This window comes from Zeugodacus cucurbitae, chromosome 6 (assembly GCF_028554725.1).
Source record: "Zeugodacus cucurbitae isolate PBARC_wt_2022May chromosome 6, idZeuCucr1.2, whole genome shotgun sequence".
Taxonomy (NCBI): domain Eukaryota; kingdom Metazoa; phylum Arthropoda; class Insecta; order Diptera; family Tephritidae; genus Zeugodacus; species Zeugodacus cucurbitae.
In genome coordinates, this window is record NC_071671.1 from 39859185 (window position 1) to 39881925 (window position 22741).

Consider the following 22741-nt stretch of genomic DNA (forward strand, 5'->3'; position numbering starts at 1 on the left):
TAGTCATGTATAATTATGTAGGTATTTAATAATAGTGTATCATCATCCTTCGATCACTAACATTCAAAATCTCATTAACATCTCAACACTATTATTATTGAAAATTTAAATTCCCACTCATTTAGTTTCTTAAATCTCATTATTAGACGACCGCTCGGCAGCTGCTTAGCTAGTATTTAACCATTTAGACATTTAAACGCCCTGATAGTAAAACGCTCAGCGTAAAAGTTGAAACGGAAAAAATTCCAACATGCCGCTGCGTTACATCCCATTTCAATTAACTTGTTGATTTATAAGCGTTTCATTGAGTTTTAACACTCGCTGAATGTTCTCACCACCGCGTGTGTGTGCTCGCGCTGACAAATATGGTTATGAAGTATGTAATGAATGAGAAGACGTTTGAAATATTAGATTTTAATCGATAATAGCTCAATTTTATGAGTATCGAATGTGCATAAAATTAAATTGGAAATTTACGATCGATAGGCGTTTGCGGCCACCTCTTTTGCCATTCAGCGCTACAAAAAGAGAACAACAAAAATTCGAAAATATTTGTTTACTTGCGCTGTGACGGGCGTAGTGCTTACAACTAACTAAGCGGCCACCAACAAACATACATACACTTTAAATATGCATATATTTACCAGTTACTAAAATATTTCGCCGCTAGATTAGTACTTACTCGTGTGCGTACAGTGTGTGCAAATATGCTTGGTACTTGTACAACGGTGGCTGTTGCGGTAGATGCAATCGTCGTGTTGTGTGCATTTCTAGTTATTTATGGTGTGCTTATGGTAATAAATTCCAACTATTTAAAATACGTTGAGTTTATAAAACTTATCACCAATGTGTAAAGCTTCAGTATTTATAATGGCGTTTTTGAAATTGCTTATTAATTGTCGGCAATAAAATAGATAACAAAACGATTAGCCGCCGAGTAATCCTATTTCCACAGTATTTATGGAATGCCAGCTAGTTATTCTTGATTTTGAAGATCTTTGCAAATAAAGTGGGGGGTTTGTGGGTTGGTGTGCGGTAAGAATTACAGCAAATCTGCCCCAGCATATACAATGGTCAAGTACGGGATTGCTGAATTTCGTCGTTACCATACCAATACAAATGGTGCAGCCAGTTCAGGCCAGTAATTGAAGAAAATTTCTCAAAAATTGGGTGGGTTGAAATCCCAATCTGACATCGATAAGAACTTTAGAGCCAATATGTGACAATGGACGAAATACACCCCCTAGTTCAACGCCTAGTCCAATCGACGGTCCGCTGTATGGTTATTGTCCGGTGGCAGCTGTACAAAGCGCAGGAGTCCTGCAAGTCTTTATCTCGTATTTTTTGGGATTCATGGGCGATTTTTTACCGACTGATAAACTAGATGCCGAGATCAAAGATAGGCATTTAATGGTATACTAATGGAGCTCAACAGAGTAATAGTGGTGGCAATCGACACCAGCCAGTCAATGTGGTGATCATAGTATCGAACCCGTTCCTCTCCGACAAAAGAAAAAACTAGTTATCATTACTAACAAATAATTTAATTAAGGCTACCGAAGTTAGACGGTTAAATTTAATAGAGGGTATTATCCATAAAATACTATGCAGCTTGTAGAGATCGATACGTGCGGACAGGGATACAGGGGCACTTAGATCGTGTCCTCTGAGAGGAGAGTGGGATTCGAGTAGTTCTCAAGAGTACCGCAACAATATTGTAGGGAATACAGGAAAGAGCAGAGGATACATTGTTAATATAGAGAGTACAGAAGGTCTTAAGGTTATAGTATATAACAGAGAGCCATTTAAAACAAAGAAAACAATTTAAGAAAACGTAATTTTATTGAATGCCCTTATATGGAAGATCTTATTGTCCAGTAATATCCAATAGTATGAGATAACCATTTCTGATAATTCGGCTTGTAAATCAAGGATTAATTTAACCGAAATCAAATTTGATTTACGTCTAATCAAGCTTGTATCTCCTTTCAATTTAATAAAAACGGAAAATTTGTCATACATACGTACATACATATATACCTTTGTATCAATAAACTTGATTTTTCAAAATGTGCCTATTGAGAAATCTTAATTGTCAGTGGTATAAATTCAGTTTCTTGACTTCTTTGAAATACAGAAGCGTTTGCGTTTTGATGAATTCAAGATTGCGGTGTAATTAACTCGCACATTATCAGTTGTTAAATGCAACTGCATCCCAAAGCTATGCATAGTATATTTTTGAACTGAAAGCATTAAGCCTCTAAAATACCGCTAACAACCAGCTTCTCACTTAAAATATTGATTGGCGTCGTAACCGCCCAATTTTTATACTCTCGCAACAAAAGTTGCTAAAGAGAGTATTATAGTTTTGTTCACCTAACGGTTGTTTGTAAGTCCTAAAACTAAACGAGTTAGATATAGGGTTATATATACCAAAGTGATCAGGGTGACGAGTAAAGTTCAAATCCGGATGTCTGTCTGTCCGTCCGTCCGTCTGTCCGTCTGTCCGTCCGTGCAAGCTGTAACTTGAGTAAAAATTGAGATATCTTAATGAAACTTGGACCACGTGTTCCTTGGCACCATAAGAAGGTTAAGTGCGAAAATGGGCGGAATCGGACCGCTGCCACGCCCACAAAATGGCGATAACCAAAAACACTTAGAGAGCTATAACTAAGCCATAAATAAAGTTATGAAAATAATATTTGGAACATAGGATCGCATTAGGGAGGGGCATATTTGAACGTAATTTTTTTGGAAAAGTGGGCGTGACCCCGCCCCCAAATAGGTTTTTTATATATATCTTGCAAACCAATAAAGCTATATAAACCAAACTTTCTGCAGTCATTTCTTTTCGCCGTTTCCTTATACAGTCCAAAAATGAAAGAAATCGGATGATAACCACGCCCACCTCCCATACAAAGAATAGGTTGAAAATTACTAAAAGTACGTTAACTCACTAACAAGAAACGTCAGAAACACAAAATTTCACAGAAATGATAGCAGAAGGAAGCTGCACTCAGATCTTTTTACAAAATGGGAAATGGGCGTGGTATCGCCCAATTATGGGGCAAAAACCATATCTCAGGAACTACTCGACAGATTTCAATGAAATTCGGTATATAATATTTTATTGACATCCTGATGACATGTGTGGAAAATGGATGAAATCGGTTCACAACCACGACTACTTTCTTTATAACTCACTTTTGAATTCCATCTGAATCCTTCACCTTATAACATATACATTAGGAACCAATGATGATAGCGAAATAAAACTTTACACAAATACAGTATATGATCTGTGGCATCACTTGTGAAAAAAAATGTCGAAAACGGACTTTAACTTTTCAAGGCCCCAGATATCGAACATGTTGAACTCAGCGCCTAAGGTAAAATTTTAACCGAAAATATGGGTAAATCTCTCAACTAATTTAATATAATTAAGAGGAAATTGTTTTCTTCCAATAGTGTGTCTCTGTTCCAAAAATTATTAAAATCGGGTCACAACATCTCTTAGCTCCCCTATACATAATTATAGGTTTTGCAAAAATATCATCCCCTAGCTCCCATATATTAGGTATATATATATATAAAGGTTTTTCAAAAATTCGTTCGGCTTTATTACGCATATATGTATTGGTTAATATGTGATATATCTTAGCAAAATTAAGTGAGCGTATAGTATTGGATATAGTGTACCTTGCTGGTGAAATTGAATGAAATCGGTTCAGGAATTACCTCAGCCCTCATACACTATATAGGACGATTTTCGCTATTCTATTAAACTTTATGCCGAATTTATGGGTAAGTTTGTGCGTTATCTTAATAAAATTTCTTCAATAAATTGCGAGAGTATAAAATGTTCGGTTACACCCGAACTTAGCCTTTCCTTACTTGTTTTTGTTAAATTAACGACAACTCGCCGTACAATGGTGCAAAGCTACACATTGGACAACAAATTTCTGAATTCACAAACATCGGAGCATAGCTACTACATCTCCCAGGACAACTGAAGTTTCGAAAATATATAATTTTGAACCAAGGAAATTAAATGACATAAAGCGATGGAATTCTTCGGCGCCGAAAATATTTCAATCATTGGCTTTAAAAATAAATATAATTTTTTCTCAAATTTTTGGTTTCTTTAGTGTTAGCTCCACTGTATGCCAGTTGATTATTCGTTTATTATCTGTCTTAGGTCCAAACATGTAATTATAACTCGCTTAATTCCTGTATCCACTAAATAAGCAATTAAGCTTTTAATCATTTTATGCGCACAACTGACAAATTAATACAAATATACGCTGGATATTTAGACTCATAAGTGTCTGCAGTGATATTTTTGAGTCGTTAGCGAGATAGTAATTAGTAACATTAACAATTATGTGAATTTATTTAAGAATATTATGCAATTATTTAAAATGTTACGTACGCAGTGTATGTTTAAGTCACGTTAATGTCGTTTATACTGTCAAATCCAAACACAAAATATTTATCTTAAATTTTAGATAAAATAAATCTAGAAAGGTAGGAAACAAGAGTTATAAATTATGTTTTATTAAACTCATATCTGTTCTCTCTCCCCTGGACCTAGATTCGATTAAATTTCTGAAAACCAATAAAAAGTTTTTATGCTTCCGCCGGTTCTTTGCAACACCTAAAACTAAAATATTTAGATATAGAGTTATATGTATATGAATATGTATATCATTTTGAAAAGTTGAAGTCGTGATGCCTGCCTATCCGTCTGTAGCTTGAGTAAAAATTAAGATATCGTAATGAAACATGGTAAACATGGTAACATTGGTAGTGTGGATGTACATATACCCAAGTCGATTAAGTGTAAAATTGTAATGTGCAATAATTAAGGCATGTTAGTCAGACACGAGTGAAGACATTAGCATAAAACCTTGCACAAATACAGCATTTGAAAGGTGGCATCAATCACATAAAAAATGTCGAAACCCGACTTTACCTTTTTAAGGTATCAAATAAGGACCTTAGAGCCTGGGGCTAATTTTTTATCGAAATATCGGTAAATATCTCATATATTCTATAGGAAATTAGAAGGAATATTTTTCTTCTAATAATGTGTTTTTGTATCATAAATTGGGCAAAATCGAGTTATTAATTCCCCTAGATCTTATATACCTAATATAAGATTTTCATACTTACAATGTACTTAATATTGTATATATCAGTCAAACAATTTATTTTCATTCATTGTTTCATTTGTTGATTCCGTATAGGATTATTCCTTGTGGACCATTACAAACAAGTTCTCTGTGGATCAAAAAATCCCAAATGTAATCATATTAAGACGAATCATCTTGAACTAATAAAAATCTGCTAAAGCAATTGCTTTCCGTTGCAGTTAGTTCAGTTGATTCGCTGAAAGTGAGAGAGCCAAGGGTTTTACAAGCCTAGTGTAATTGGAACAGTCAAGGGAGTAGTGCCGATATGATTTCATCTCACCATTTTCCAACGGATGACATCCATAAGAATACGAATACGAACATATACTATGGCGACATTCTACCATATATACAGGTAAGGTGACAAAATTGGAATGGCTACACAAATTGCATTCGATTTTACTGGATGAAAAAGTGCAAACCATAATTTTAAAAGCAAGTCCAAAGTTAGTACATTTAAAATTTAATTCTTAATTATGGTTTTTAATTCATTTGTTCTAAAAGGTTTGCAGGCTTAGTGGTATTCAATAATGAAGCTAAATTACTTGAGAAAATGTCCATATTGACTCATTATTTATGTGACTGTATATTCTATTCAACTCTCTGAAATATATAGAGTCGTTCTAACCAGCATATCCCGCATTACAGAGTTGCATTCAAAGGTGTATATTCATAAATATGACAGTTCATTTTGTGGACGAGCACTCAATGTTTCGCTTTGAATGAACATGTTTTAATCCGCTTCTGCCAGTTGTTGTTCTTGTTGCTGCATTTACTGTTATAACTGTAGCTCTGTAACTGTCAACACGTGCTTTCGCACCAAACGTATTCACTCATTTGGATTTATGTGTGTGGCATCTTGCATTGCGGTGGGCACTGCAGCGCACAACATTGCACGCAATAATGCCACTTGACAGTGTGTATGTTTATATGTCTGCATGTTCGGATGAGTGTGAGTAGCGAGTAATGCAAGTGTCATTTCGCTCGTTGAGTTGTTTATGGCAGCTTAAGCCAGTGTTTGGTGGTGATTAGCCACAAAATTGTTTCTAATGTGATATGCAAATGAGCAGCAACAACAACATTAGTAGCAATAACAACATTAGTAGCAATAACAACAAGTGCAACGAGAAGCATTAAAAAGCAAGTAGCATCTGCAGTTAGCAGTCACAGCCACCCGGCGACACCAGCAAATTGAGGCGAACATGAAAAGCATTTGCAGCGTTATTGGCTAATTATTTTAAGTAACTTGAAGATGGGCAACCAACCGCGACCAACAGCAATCACAACAACAACTAAGCAACACAACATGTGTTTGTGCAATTTAAGACGTTGAATTATAGCTGATAGTCTCAAGATAATAAGCTGAACAATTTTTCAGCGAGGCGCGTGTTGTGGCCTAAGCTATATCTCGTGTATTCTGTCTTCAGCCATCACTTTTGCTCTTCTAGTGCGACGTGTCGGCGAGTGGCATGCTATGCGACCACATATATCGAAAAAGCAGTTAAAATAAAATGAGAATTATTTAAATTAAACACACATTTATGTGTTGTTGTAGCAGCAGCTGCCGATTCTTTGATTGCTTTGACCCACATGTTGGAAATTATCCAAACCAAACAACAAAAATAAAAAATTAGTTGAAATGGTTTCGTATACATACTTAGCTGCCGTCCAACTGCAATAAGCTGATCGCCTATTAGTTGCTCTCCATTTCTGATAAATGCCATTAGTTTTAAGAAAAAAAAAAACACGCACACACGCACATTTTCTTAATCGGATGCCAGTTTTTAGAAGCTGAAGTAGATGTGGAGGCAAGTTAAATAGCTAAGAAGCTCATTTGCATATCAAACGCTTAACTCATTTGAAGTCCCCTCTTAGCAAAACAAAGAAACTGATAATAACACAAATAAAAATAAAAAATGATAGCAGAACTATAAAAACTATATGTATTTATATATGTACTGATACATAACGGTGAAAAAAATTATTATACCCAATGCACATTTAGCTTCTACCCATGGCTTAACTTTTTAGATATCTTCATTGATAACAGAGTTAGTAGTGGTTAGATTTAGTCAGATGGCTGTCATGTAAATATATTTCTGTTGTTGTTTTCTTGACATCATAAATCACCGTATTTCGTAGACGGAATATGAATACCTCCGTGTCTCTGGCTCATTTTATATGGAAAATCTCGTAAAATCTGCAAGATATCTTAATGAAATTAATGGGCATCTTCTACTCATATAATGTGACCGCTTGCTAAAAATGGATTAAATCATTTCAGTTAGCTTTATAATGTAAGCTATCTTCACAAAATTAAGTGAACAGTTAACTTTTACAAACTATAGCTTGATTCCGAAAATGTGTGAAATCACCATTATAATACCCCACTACTACATATAATCATTTTCATTATTTTAGTTGACTTTCCCCGCATGTTTTATTTCTTTTCGAAAAGTTATCGAAATCAGTCCAGAGCTTCCTTCATATACATATGTATGATATTTTAACTTAATTAAGCGGACATATTTTTTTTACCAAACTTTGATTTACCAATATATATGAATGAATTGGGCCCAAGCAATCGTCTAGCATTCATATGCCTGAGAAATAGACTTTCACCCCTCTGGTTGACTGTTCCCAGTGAGTGACGAGACTGATCACACTTCTGTTGAATAGCCATTTCTTCTTTCATTTCGTCTTACATACGCGGTCAAATAGTATTCCAACTGAATACTTTTGTTGGTTGGTGTTTAAAGTACCGTTACAAAAAATAAATCGTTTGGGATCGGATGGGCGCGAATGGACCTGAGAAGGGAGGGTGAGAAATTAGAGGCATACCACACATAAGCCTATGCTGAATTTTGAAGGAAGCTCCATTTTGGTGTGGGGATGCGATGACCACTGGTGTTGGTAGGTTGACGGCAATTGAAGAACGAATGACAGAAGAGTCTTATTTTAAGATTATGCTCCACTTTATAAATGATCGTATATTATACAAAAGGATTTGGGTAACGTTTAAGCGATAAATTTTAGTTTTTGAAAGTCAAGAGTGGGATAACCCTACCAATAATTGAGAAAATATAATTTATAATAAATTTTGGAAAATTAATTTGTATTTTATTTCTATTCATTATTTTTAAGCAGCCGGTTGCCGATTCTTTTAATGGAGGCTAGGGGCAAATCTTCGAAATTCAAAACAAATTCAAAAAACTTCTTTGTACCAAACCTTGGCAAAAATATTTTTTTGGCATTATAGTTAAAAATATAGTGTTTTGCCAGTTCTGCGGAATATAAATATTACTATTGTTGATCAAACATTAATCTGGATGAGACAAGTCACGTATTTCATGAGATATACATTATCGGACAAAACATTTCCAACTAAATCGAGGTGATGGCTTTTTTTCTCTTACAATGTCATATATCCTTTGAATTGATTTTTTTTCTTGTTTAGAAATTTTCAGCATTTAAGTTACATTTTTTGAAATACTTATTCGGATAATTTTCGTTTTTTTGTTGGCTATATATGATTACAATTTTAAATATTTGGCGATTCGGCGCGACAAAACAATAGCAACAGCAATTGCTTAGCTATGTAATCGTAAAAAACACTCAACTTCATTTCATTTTCCAACAGAATTGAGCTTGTTTTGATTGAAATATTTACTGAGTGGAAAAAAGTCTACAAAATATAAAATACCCCAGTCTTTAATTTCACAAATAATTACGAACTATAGTACCCGGAGGCTACCTACATATATTAAACCTAAAACTAGGCAGAAAATTGGAAATTTCACTAAAACGTTCATACTTTGAACAATATCTCTACCGATTTGGTGGATGTCACTATCGTAACTACTTTCTGTAGTATATCGTAGACAGTCACTAATTCAGCTGAGTGGAACTCGTAGTTTTGTTTTAACAGCTTTTAGGAGCGTGATTGTTTGATTTTTGTTTTTGGAAGGTAGGTTGCACAGTATAATCAAATAGCGCTTGGATGCTACACTCTAACATAATTATCTTGCGCTCTAACCAAAACCGTTAGATAAACAATACTGGCTTAACCACACAACATAAAATATTCGGTAACCTGCTACATTAATTTGAATTGAATTGAATAAATTTAAACATTTTTGAAAAAAAAACATGCAATAACTACACTAAGCCACAAACAAGTATCAGTCACTGGGTACAAAAGCACAGCTCATCATATATAGCGCAATAAATTAAATCACAAATAACAATGATTGTGTAAAAGAAAGTTGTCGCCAATTAAGCTCGTAAATTTGGCTGCTAACAAAAAGAGAAAAAATCGAAAAAATAAAAAAAGGGCGACTATTTTTAGAAGACCAGAAAAACAATAGCAAACGAAAATAAAGCACACCAAAAATAGAAGACAAAGAAAAGCTGTGAAAAAGCAACAATCAAGCGCAAAAGCCCATAACTGGGCAGCTGCTAGAAAACTGGTAGTCGGCCGAGCAGCGATCCCCATAAAACTGGTTGAATTTCGTCACACGCGCGCCAGTGAAGATGTCGCACAACGGCTGTAAGCACCCCCGAAATATCATTAGCTCCGCCACATATAATCACAGAGGCATAAATATTTATAGCCCAACATCTGCGCACATCAATTGCCGGCGCTTTGTGAGACAATTTGTCATTCGGCTACTTAAGCCGCTTAAAGTAGCCAGCCGCGTGCGTCTACAAATGCGCCACGGGAACCCACGCACGGGCAGCCAAACTGGCGGGTAATAAGTCATATAAAAATGGTTAATATGTTTGGTAAATAGTATTAACGAAATTGATCATAAAATTTGGTGACTGTGCGTCTATGCGTGTGTGAGTGCGTGCGTGTAACAAAGTTAGCGGCTAACAACTTTATTCGCTGCTTTATCAGCACATGACGTCTCCCCACGGACTATGAACGTGGTATCAACTGCAGTTTAATTACCGCTTTTCAGTGTAAAGTGTTATTGCTGTTGTTGCCTGCAACTAATTTGATAGCTGACTGCGCCAACAACTCGCTCGAACGCTAAGCGCAGTCCGAATGATCACATATCACATCATATGTTGCATGCGATATCACATCACCACTTCGGTTCGCCGTGATGCTGGGTCGAGTGGGTGCGCGCATTTCGCTAGAGTGTGTATGTGTTGTATTTATATTTTTCAAGTCATTTCGCAAATCTATTAATCATGTTTTGCTTCCTTTCAACATCTAATTTGTAAGCTATTGTGTTCTGTCATTCAATGGGAGTTGGGGTGATTGAAAAGATCAGAGGTCAAGCAGTAGCAGTTTGCTCACAATCTTAAACTTATGATTTGATTACAATGAGTTGTGGCATTGCTGTTGGAAATCTCTCGTGTCTACTAAGCAAATCAAATTAGATTTTCACTGCATCACGTCATCGCGTCATAGATGATTCGTTCCATTGAATATTATCTTCGGTATGTCCAAATGATTTCTTAGGACAGCTAAAGTGGGTCATATCCTTAAATACACATCAACGCACACATGTGTGTTAAGAGTAGGTTAGGTTTATCGGATTGAAGTACCGCACTCCTGCTTTCGATGCTTCCTCCTACTATAAAAAATACATAATCCTTCAAATTAGCTTACAACATGTTCGATGAAGTTCTGTGTTCGAAGCGACCGTTTATGTTGGCTGTCATTTGAAACTAATTTCAGTTCATTTATGTTGCCTAAGGATTTTGATCTTTCTGAATGCGGAAGTGGCAAATAAATGACGATAAAATGCAATATCGTTTGAAGTTGGGCCTCGTATCCTGTGATTTGTTCTAGATGCTGTTTGATAATATTCCTAAGGACAGGATAGTATGTCTAACATCCATATATTCCAGTGTTTCTGAAGTGAATTTTTTTATAATTACAATGAAAACACATATTAGGATAATACAGCTATATTTTATGGTATCCCTTATTGTCAATGTTATTTGAAAGAAAATTTCTTGTAAGATTTTTAAAATGTAAGAGTCCAATAAATTTCGGAGTTCTTTAACATTTTGGGTACCTCGTATGTTTAATACCAATTTTTCTTCTATCCGGAATTTAAATCTGTATAACTAATTTATTTTAAGATTTACATATTTTGACCAAACTTTGAGTTAAGTATATAATATAAGTATATAATATTTTCATTTGATTTGGTTTGATTGTTTTTTGAACCATATTTCATTGATAACATTTGTCTGCCAAAATGTAAATTGGCATCTATTGAGTTCACCTGACTTACTATATTGAGTCTTAGCGTTGCGATGTAACTTAGAAAATACTATAGAACCGGAACTTTCCAATTATAACTAAAAATAAAAACGTGTAAGTAATGATATTTTCTCAAGTACAGCACCCAATCGTGAATAAGTGACATCTTTGAATAAGATCGAAGTAATTCATTATAGAATCAAACGAGAATAGAAATTAGAAAATAGAGTAGCCCTCTGAAATTAGTCAATATCGTTTTAAAATAATTACTTTTTTTATTCTAAATATTCATACTATAATTCTAAATATGTCCGATGTCAATGCCCGACGAACAGGAATAAGTACTTTTAAATATAAGGCGTTCCTATGAAGCAGGTAAGTCGCTTACGCATTTCTTGGTTCCACGGCTATTAAGCGCACAGTATTTTTCTTTTTTTTTTTTCATTAGAAAAATTATTCCGATTATGAGTCAAATATATAGGTCTATAAACGCCCAGTTATGTTACTCCAGAAATATTCGTATACTCTTATTAATATACGAGCACATTCCGAATGGCACCAGTCAATAAAGTCGACCTCCGTAACTGCTCTAAATGATCTATAAGCTTGCAAGAGTTCAGTGATTAACAAATGTACATACGGAGAAAATATGATTTTTTGTATCGAAGAAAGGTTTGGAAATAACTGTATACTAATTTCTAAAATATAATTTCATGAATGAAAAGTTCCATCAGGCAATAATTATGCTCCATTTACACCATCGAATACCAGTAAGCATATATTTAGAGGAATGAAATGCACCATCATTTGCCGCGACTTAATTACGAGTATTTCCGATTTGCCAGGCAGAGAATGATGAAGCAGATCAGCGGGTTAAATAGCACTTACTCATCGATTAATTACACAGCAATATAGAATCAGCTTCACCACGTAAAAGACAATAAAAAAAACATCTAGAGCCAATTAGAATCCATTCAGAACGCGCGCCAACACAAACTAAGCGCGCAATCGCACCTCCGCTGACAGCAACTACACATACAAAAGCGCGTAGAGCGATCACAGGTGAGTTCGTGCGCTGCGCATGACTCGAACTTGAACTCTAAGCGCGCGTTCGAGTACAAGTTGCGCGCCAACACACACGCGCACAGCCAACATTCGAACCAAGTAGACGACTGATGCGGCGATCCACAGCGATTGCCTGCTGACCAAAACATTCAATCCCAGTCGGCAGTTCTCGCACGACATTCGAACTGTTTAGAGGTGTTTCAGCGGTGTTTCGGTGAACTAGTCGCATATTCGTAGTTGCGGATGAATGCGAAAATCGCACGGCGCGCACGTGTCATAAAGAGTCCACTGCGAGTCTCACGTAAATAGCTTCATAATGACCTGTAGCGGCATTTGACGGTTAATTGTCGTTAGTGATACCACTTGTTGTTGTTGTTACTAATATTATTTTGTGAATGAGTGTGCGGCAACCCGCTGTTGCAAAGTCCTTAAAAGGGTGTACTATTGTGTGTGGCGTGCAGTGCGTGACAGTTTTTATCACATTCGGCGGCAGCACTTCGCTCTCAAACTGTTTAACGAGGCTGACGAGTTGACCCGCGTCAGTGACAAAGCCGCCAAACAGCATCGCAATCACTTTTCGGCGATTAAGCGCTAAGCGCTCGCCGCCGCAGTCTCAGCAGTCAAACAAAGTACGCGCTACCGCGTCAGCTTAAGAATGTGATGGGATAATTTATCTCGCCACATTAGCATATTTTGGTAGTAGCTGTTTTCACCTGCTGTGCATTTGACGGTCTGCATCAATTCACGGCGCAGCTGCGGCCGACGGCAGGCGAGCGCTTGACAAACACGCCATCGGTGCTTTGGCATACAGCGCGCTCAGTAGGAACTTGTATCAAGAAGAAGAAAACAAAAATAATAAAAGACGCGTGGAATATGAATAAAATGGAAAACGTAGAAATATAACACAATAAATAAATTATATAAATCAACGCATTAAAACGAGACGAGTTTGTGTTTGTTTGTATGCATGTCTGAGCGCTGGAGATGAATGCGCTGGATGGATGAGTCGCGCTGAGCTGAGTTAGAAGCCGCGGTCCGCAATAGTTATGTATTTCTTAGTTATTGTTGTTGCCGACGGAGCGTGAATGCGATTTTGAAGCAGTGAAATGGCATAAATAAAATTGGACGCACCACAAGTAGCGAATGCGCGCTGGCTGAAATGTAGATGAGTTGAGGAGTAATGTGTATCGCCGTTACCCAGCGGAGGATCTATATGTAGTATCTTCATATATGCACAACTCCATATGGCTGCGCTTGTGTACGTTGGAAGCGCTACACATCATTCAAGGCGCGCTGCTGAAAAATAGACCAAATGATTTATGCTAATCCGCAGCGCACAAAGCGTCTGCATGATGCTCAGCGGGCCGTCGCAGCGCAACAACATCAAATGAAATGCTGTAGCCTGTGTGTGCAGTATTGTTGTGGCCACATTCACTTGCCTTCACTTGTCTACACAGCCTCAATCTTAGTTAACATAATGACTTAATAACTTTGTGTATAGTTGGCCCCATTGACACATATACCTTGCGGCCAGTTTGTGGCATGCCACATGATTTGTGAAACGTTGTTGACCAATGTAAGTGAGTGAGTTGCGTGTTCGACGTTGCGGGCTACTCCCCAAATTAACGTGTGAATTCGTAACAACATTTGCATGACGGGCTGTTTACATACTTGCATACGAGTGCATACAAATGTTATATGTACTATGTTTTGAAGTTTTGAAGCTTTGACTTTGATTTATACTTTAAAGAAAACAGTTTTATGACGTGATATTGGCAATAAAATTCTAATGTTTACGATAATTTGCCATAATTAAGATTCATTTGGATACTGATAATAATCTTTTAAGAATAAATTAGCAAAAAAAAAAATATGTATATATAATCGGTGAATATAATAATTATTATCATCCTCAAAAATATAACATTAGCCCATATCTCATAGGCAATTTGCAAGAGAATGCTCGCCAAAATAGAAGGGTGTTACACCCGCAACGAAATTCGAATAATGTTCCGAAGTAGACCAGGCTCTAACATAAGTAAATCTAGTGTTACTATGTGAACTCGGAATAAATTCTAAAAACAAACTCAGCCAAAGTGGCTCGAAACACCAACAAAAAACTTATGTAGGACAGTGCTGCCAGTGTTGATAGAAACATTTTATCCGAGTTTTGAAATCTGAAAATGTTTTAATGAAAATAAAACTGTTAAAAAAAAACTAATTTTCTCCGTGAGATTGCGTCATAAGTAAAAAAAAAAGAAAATGAAAAAAAATAAAAACTTGACCAATTTTTTTTTTTTGAATTTAACAATTAGTAACTATATCACATAGTTAATAACACTTTTTGTAATATGTTTTTCCGGAAAAAAATTAATTTTGCTGTATAGTGTTGTATTAATGTATATATAAAATATTACACTTTGGTTATTGGTGTGAATAATTTTGGGGTGGTGCGAGCCAAATTTAATGTTAATTTAAGAGTTAATGAGTACTGCTAACCGAACATAACTGTATGAGTTTTAATTTATACTAAAGAGATCTCCGTTTTTCTAGGGGGACTAGCAAATAATTATTATTTAAACAAACCAAATTTAACCAATTAAATAACTCTTCACACAGTATATTGCCCACTTACTAATTTAGAATATCCAATATTCCATAAAAATAGTCCCTTTTTATTCCACTGATATAGTTTAATCTATAATTGGAGAAATATTCAGGGAATATTTCATATGTTTTAATACTATCGCATACTCTATGTGATCTTAGAACATAATTGACCATTTAAGTCCAAATAGAACGTGAAGAGGAAATATCGACTGCGAACTTCAGCAATAATTTTATAATAATCTTATATCTCTCCAATATTCTGACAAAATACACTACTGTATTGCTCCTGACATTCCCATTTTTCTTTTGTTAAACCAAAAATCAAAAAGAAGAATTCAGGAATTTAACAGATCGAACTTGTAGCATAGACTTTGTTCAGTACAGTCCTACGCAGTATATTTTGAGACACTATATCTCTGGTTGTTTTGGAATACAGGTTCTTACTATGCGTTCTAATCGATCTTAAGATAGTGGCGCAATGTCAGTCCTTTTTATTGGATATTATCTATGGTTGAATATTGGATCTTGAGCTTGAGACAAAGTTGTTAGCTTTGCAGCGCTTCTAGTAAATGCAGAGCGACTTTCATGAATTCTTGTATTTTTCAATTACTTTTAAGGTTTCTCGATGTTCAAAAAGATTAATGTCTGTACACTGATTTTTGAATCGACATTCATTTCGAATAAACTTAGAGTTGAGTTTTATTTAATATAAATAATCGTAATAATAAATTTTAATAATAATACGAATATGATTTAATATGATAATTAAATATTAACTGAATTCTGAAGGCAAACCTGCACATACATGCCACAAAAGCGTCTAAATCGCCTGAATACTTTGACATTGGCAAATATTTACACTTAATGTTATGATAAAAAATCCCCATAAATAATTAGTTTTTCTGCAATTAAAAGTATTAATAATATACAGTTAAATATACTGCATAATCAATATACATACAAATAAGCATATTTCAAGACACACCGGAGAGTGTGCAATTAATATGAGCACAAAACCAATTTGTTAGAAGACACACGCGTGCAATTTACAACTACAATGCGCTTCCACATAAATATCTAATATGATATGTTTGTTGCAGTGCAAGCCAAGCGTCGCCAAAGCGAACTGAACTACTGAGGCTGCAGGTGCAAAAGTAAAAACAAAAGTAAAGAAAACAAAAAATATATAATATAACGAATTCAACATCTTACCGGACGCCGCCAACTACGAGCACGCACTTTTTGTTGTGTTTTTGTTGTTGTTGCGAACTTCGCGCATGAATCTTGCTCGCATTGCTTGTTGCCCATGCGCTTTGCGTGAATTTTTACAACTTCTAAATTTACAAACAAACTTTACAACAACAATAATATTAACAGCAACGGCAACAACAACAATAACAGTTAGCTAGCAAGCAACATTTCCTTGTGCGCGCAATCAATTCACCAGCAGTGGGCCAGCCAATCCAATTAGCATCCAAATGTTCAACATAACGCCGCCATTCGACACCTAAACGCCAAACTGTGAAATCCGAAGCGTTTAGCAATTTCACATTCGCTTAAAATAATAATAGAAAAACGCACAAGCACACATATAATTTAATTAACAGAAGTGAGTATTTTATTTAAAAAAGTGCACACACATTAATACATGTGTATGTGTGTGTGTCTCGATGAATTGAGTGAGCTTCGAGTGCATTAGTGCTGTGGTTGTTGTTGTGTTTTTATGTGTAGTGATACGATGCGATTGCCAGACGCACGCACAAAAACGCTGCGAAGAAATGTGGAAAAATCGTAACAAGCTCTTAATATTTCTACTTTGGATCATGGAAATAAGGTGAGTGACATTGAAAGTAGACATTTGAATAAATACTCGTAGAGTGCAAGACAAGATTTACATACGTAGATTTTAAGTAGCCACGGAGTAGTGCACCAAGGCTATTTATTAGCTTATTGACTCGCTGCGCTCTGCGTGAAAACTGAAGTTGTACCTGTGCAATTTGAGCAGCTTAATTTAGCAAAGGTATTACGTACTAATCCAAATTCATTTCATTGCTTGTTTTTCGAATTTTTGGCAAGAATGTTGAATTTGCTGAGATCGGTTACAAGGACATAAAGTTTACGCTTATGCAAATAAAGCCTTGTCTTCAATTCACCACTTATCAGCTAAGTATGTTTGAGCTCGGCACTCGTGTCAAAATGTTTGCACGCGAAGGCGAAGGTACGGCGTTCAATTCAATGCCAGATAATGTGTGGATATCATATTAAAGTGGTGTAATCGCTTGTTATTCGATTTAGACCAGTTATACCAGTCCCCAAATTTTGCCAAACGAACACTTATACGTATATCTGTTATTGTTTTTATATAGACTAAAAGTGATTAGTGCGAAATTACGGAAAATTTTGATTCATTTTTTCCGATTGGAATATTGTGATAAATCTAATACACGGTACACAGATTTAATTTGGAAAATTCAATATGTAATTTGACTTGCATTATTCCTATTTAATTAAAAAATTGTTCAATTTTAATCTTACGCAAAATGGTAGTGCGCGTAAATTGTAAGTTGACCAGTGGACAAAGCTCGAAAAGTCCATACAACATCTGTAGACTTCTGAAGAAATAATTTATTTGACTTTGGCATTGGTCCTCTTTGAATACATTTAACTTAAACTTTCCGAAATAACATATATTTGAAATGTGCTCTCTTAAATGTACAACAAATCAGTCTATAGAAGGAATTTTTTTATCCTTACTCGAGGAACTGTATTTCTGTAACCGATTGGCAAAAAACTGTTCAACTTGTATAAACTTTCACCAATGGTTCAAGAAATGAAGTTAGAAAATCAAACAAGATACTTTATTCAGAGGATTTTGTGGTAAATTTGTAATTAATTGAGACAGTAAAATAAAATAATTGCTATATGCTCGAATTTTCAAAAATATTTAATATATGTACATATGTTGTCGAAATTCATTAAATTATTATTATGTTTTAAGTTCTCTATTTTTTTATGTATTATACATATTTCTTTTATTTGTTGTTTGGTGCCCAAGCGAATGAAGAATGGTATTCACCTAGATAGAAGGCTTACGTGGAGAAAACATATATCTAGTAAAATAACTAGCATGAAGATAAGAGCTGCAAATTTAAATTGGCTTATAAATAAAAACTCTAAACTTAGCCTAGACAACAAAGTGCTTTTATACAATGTGGTCATAAAGCCGATTTGGATGTACGGCATTCAACTGTGGGGTACGACCTGTGCAATTAATATCGATATAATACAAAGGTTCCAATCGAAAATTCTTAGAATAATCACGTGCAGGACAGCAGATTGAAATATATATCTAAACTACATGATCACCCAAACCCATTGACTAATGCTTTTGTACAATCCTGTAATCAATCACGTCTAAAAAGAAGAGATATGCCTGCATACTAAAGAGCAACGTTTCACCAAAACAACTCAATCACCTGGTTGAGCTTGTCTAGTTTTAATTAGTTTTAAGATTTTGTAAATTATTGTTAGGCTTTAATCCTTTCGACCCCGACCTCCCCCGACCTGTGGTTTTAAAATTTTTTTCTCCATTGGGACCATAAAAGAATTATCAACGACTTGAATGCACTATGTTAAAAAAAAAACTATAAGAATAACGGTAAAGAATGTTGTTAACTGTTTTGATTTTCATTTTTAATATATTAATCTATAAGTAGCCACTTAATTCAAGTTAAAACATTGAACACAGCTTTTGATTTAAGTCATCAAACAGTGAAATTGCTCACAGGCAACGTCGGGGTCAAAAGGGTTAAAGAGCAGATTTAGTAAATAAATGCATATTGAAAAAAAAAAAATTTGAATCTGCTTGTTTGGTGCCTAACACTAAATAACTAATACTTAAATCTATTTTAAAACTAGACGCGCTCTTAGAAGTCGTTCAGCTGTTTTGGTGGAAAGTTGTTTTTTAATATGCTAGTAGATCGTTTGTTTTCAAGCATTGAAGGCATTTTCTACTTCAGTTTCCACCATAGGGATGCTAAGGTCTTTGTGGATATTGCGAATGTACCATGGAGAAGCAGTGTTTCCCTGAGCACTTTTAATTGAAACCTCTGTATTCCTCTGTACTCGTACCCAATCTTGGTGCTGAGTCTGTCAGCGGGTCTCCAGGCCGGAACGAGGGCAACAGAATTTCCTCTGTGCGGGTTGAAGGATATATGCTCGGTTGACAGAGACTAGTTAGCGGTAACAGAGATCGGCAAGTCTTTGCGGACGGAAATAAATCGTGAATCGTAGTTTAGTGAACGAAAAGAGTGACAGATGTAGGAAACCATAATTTATTTTTAATTGTCTAGGCATTATCACATCATAAAAAAATAAAAATCTAATGATTATGAAAAATAAACTATATCTTCGGCGCGATTCTAATGAGGTCATTTTATCGTGCTAATTTATTCGCAAAGCTTAAAATAAGCAATCAAATAAATATTAAGTTGACGGCAAATACCAATTTGCATACGAAATATCGAAATAACAGTACATTGCTTGTGTTGTCGTCAAAATCAATTAAGTATGATTTATTGCATGTTTAGCAAATCATCAGCGCATAAGCAAATTTGTGTTCGGCAACATGTTTATGAGCCCATGAATTTCCATAACATTTGTTAACATAAAATGTAAAATTAACAAATGGAAAACAAAAAACAACAACTCAACAAAACAACAACAAACATGCGCAATTTTAACGCCCAAACACCGAAAACGGATTCGGCGGCATAGAGGCGAACTCGATGCGATTGTCGCTTGTTGCTTTGTCAATGGCGTTGCCGCAATCACGTCCACCCCCACTGTCGCGCCATTTACATCACTCACTCACCGCATAGTTGCTAGCTGCTGTGTCTGTACATCCGACATTAGACAAGCCTAAACAACAACTCGGACCCCGAAATGTTGAGCGAATAAAAATGAAACACAAAAAAAGGTAAAACCTCATTAAAATATCCAATTAAGCTGGCCAACAAGCAATAATTTAAGTAAATTTCTATTTCCAACGACAAATAAATTTTCCACCATTACCACATCAAAAACCTGTCATTCATCCATCGCTACAACCGACCGACCGATCGACCGACAGCCTGCAAAGCAGCCTCGCAGCCAACAATTCCGCCAACGGTGCCGCACTTACAGCGCCACTGAAAAGGTAAACAAACGCGCGGCGGCAAGGGCTCGAATTTATCTAGTACTGATGGCTCTGCGCGCTTCGGATAGTCGGATGGACCTGCAGTCATCCATCATATTGTTTGCGTGTTTGTTTGCGCGTCGCGTCAGTTGGTTCGCCTGTCAGCTTGTCGATTTTGCTATTCATCTGTTCGTTGCATTTGTCGCGTGAGTGCCTGAATGCCCTCTGACATGCTGGCGGCTGGTGAATGGCAGTTTAATAGCGCTTCGATACGGCACAAGCTCTACGTGTGCACCTTTCGTCGAACTACACGCGCTACAATCCTTCACACCGGCTTTTCACTATCTAATTGCCCGCCAAAGCCATTCAATATGGCAATTGAAATAAAAGTGCTCCGCATCTGCATGACAATTCAACAATAAGCCATTATGTCAATTAGCTCGATGGGCGAGAACCGAAGAGCGGAATAGGCGTAGTTTGTTGGAAATAATTGTGAGGGAAACTATTTAAATCACCAGCTATGAAAAACAATTCTCAAGTACGAGGGGGTCTGTAAGAATATATTTACGATTTTACGATTAATCGCAATTAATAATCGATTAAATTTGATCAATCAGGAATCGAATGATATAGTTATTCGATTTCTTTTTACCGTCTCTAGGATTATTGATATTTATAAAAACAAAATTATAGAAATCCATTGTAATTGTGTTTTGTTTAGTAAAGCCGAGCTTTGATTTGAAAGCACTGTATATTATAAGTTTATTTTGCAAGATCATAGAGGTTGTTTTAAACTTCTAGTTCCATTTATTTTAAGGATCGAGGATTAATCGATATTGATTGTAAAATGGCCACGAGCAACGGTAATTTCGTGTTATCAAACTTATACCAAAACGTTCTCATATATCTTCTTGTTCTCACATTCGTAAATTCAACCTTTAAAATTATAAAGTGATTTATATGAATTCCATTTACTATTGACTGCCGCCATTACTAAAAGCGTTCATCCAGCTTTTCAAGTTCATACTTTTCATATTACTTTAAATACTTTGACATCTTAAAAGGGGCGTATTAAGATTTAATCATTTAATATACCTAAATTCAAGTATTCACCTATTTTTTTTTGTATTTCTTTATTTATTGAATATGCTATTTAGAGCTTAACAATGAGCTATAAAATCTTAAAGCTCAAGGAGGTGAATGAGCTGTTTTGGTGGAGCATTGCTTTTTAGCAGGTAGGCATATCTCTTCATTTTAGGCGTGTTTATTGTTTACTGTTTGGATGATCTCGTAGTTTGGATATGTTTCTTTTACTATGTTGAACTCGTGATTGCTTTAAGCATTTTTGTTTGGAACCTCTATACTATATCAATATTAGTTGTACAGGTCGTACCACACAGTTGAATACCATACACCCAAATCGGTTTTACAACCGCGTTATATAACGGGACTATATTCTCAAGTATAAATGTTTATTTCTTATTTAAAAGCCAATTTAATTTTACTGCTTTTATATTCATGCAAGTTATTTTACTTGTTATGTGTTTTCTTCACGTGAGCATTCTATCCACGTGAATACCAAAATATTGTTTATTTTGAATGCCGGGTACAATTTTAGACTTAGGGAAAATCTAGCAGACTTCTCTTTACTTAATTAAGTATGTTTAGTGGTATACTGTCAATAGGAATATTAAATTTTGGGATCCCTTTATATAAAATGTAACTAAATACCTTTCTTTAGGACTGATTTCCAAAAGGCAGAACAAAAGGAAAATGGTCTTTTTTCGAATCCAGAAAGATAATTTTAGAATTTTAAATAAGTCAATGATGGAAATTTAACTTTGTCGGCACCTAGGTGATAATATTTTGAAGTTCTTTGACCCTATTCCTATTATTTAATGAGAGTACGAACCAAATTTATTCGGGCATTGGACCAAATCAAAATTTATCCAGAACATTGAGTTATAAGTAAAAACAGTATATTCTCCGTTTTTCGAAGCTTATCTCAAAATGGAAGTCTTCACCTTATACCAATAACAATATTCTCGAATCTAATAAAATATCTGTCCAAACTATAAAAAGCTGCAAACCTTTCATCAGCAGAATGACTGTTGCCCTCTCATAATTGTCTTGACTCTCTACATCAAATTCCCACTGGGAATATATGTAACTTCTTTCATATTTAACCATTAAAGTTTTGTGCCCAGATATTTCTATATGGCAAAAATGAAATTCATATATTTCTAAGTGAAGTAATAAAATATGTAAAACTGCTTTATGGGAAAGACTAAAAGTTGGCTACATTGTTTTAATTACCACACTTATCTGAATTCCTGCGCTAAGAATTCCGCGCACAAGGCTGACACACGGCTGACATAAGACGCAAGGGCAAAGACACGGCGAGCATTGAAATAGCGATCAAGATCACTGACGACAGCGGTCACGACAGCAACCACGATGACGGCGGTG

The 22741-nt window shown here is 35.5% G+C and overlaps 1 protein-coding gene across 5 annotated transcripts in view; it reads left to right on the forward strand.

Annotated features, from left to right (window-relative positions):
• The first annotated feature begins 12632 nt into the window (after positions 1–12632).
• Wnt2_0 (protein Wnt-2) overlaps positions 12633–22741 on the forward strand; it is a 31282-nt gene continuing 21173 nt past the window's right edge. For 2 of the 5 annotated variants that reach the window (XM_029043281.2, XM_054233068.1), the window contains exons 1-2: positions 12633–12835; positions 16197–16930. Coding sequence is in view for 4 of the 5 variants with exons in the window: in XM_054233068.1 (XP_054089043.1) it covers positions 16875–16930 (56 nt within the window). In the remaining variant the exon portion in view is untranslated. Of the gene's footprint in view, positions 12836–16011; positions 16931–22741 lie in introns of all 5 variants that reach the window. The other 3 variants (XM_054233070.1, XM_054233069.1, XM_054233071.1) reach the window with 3 other exon arrangements.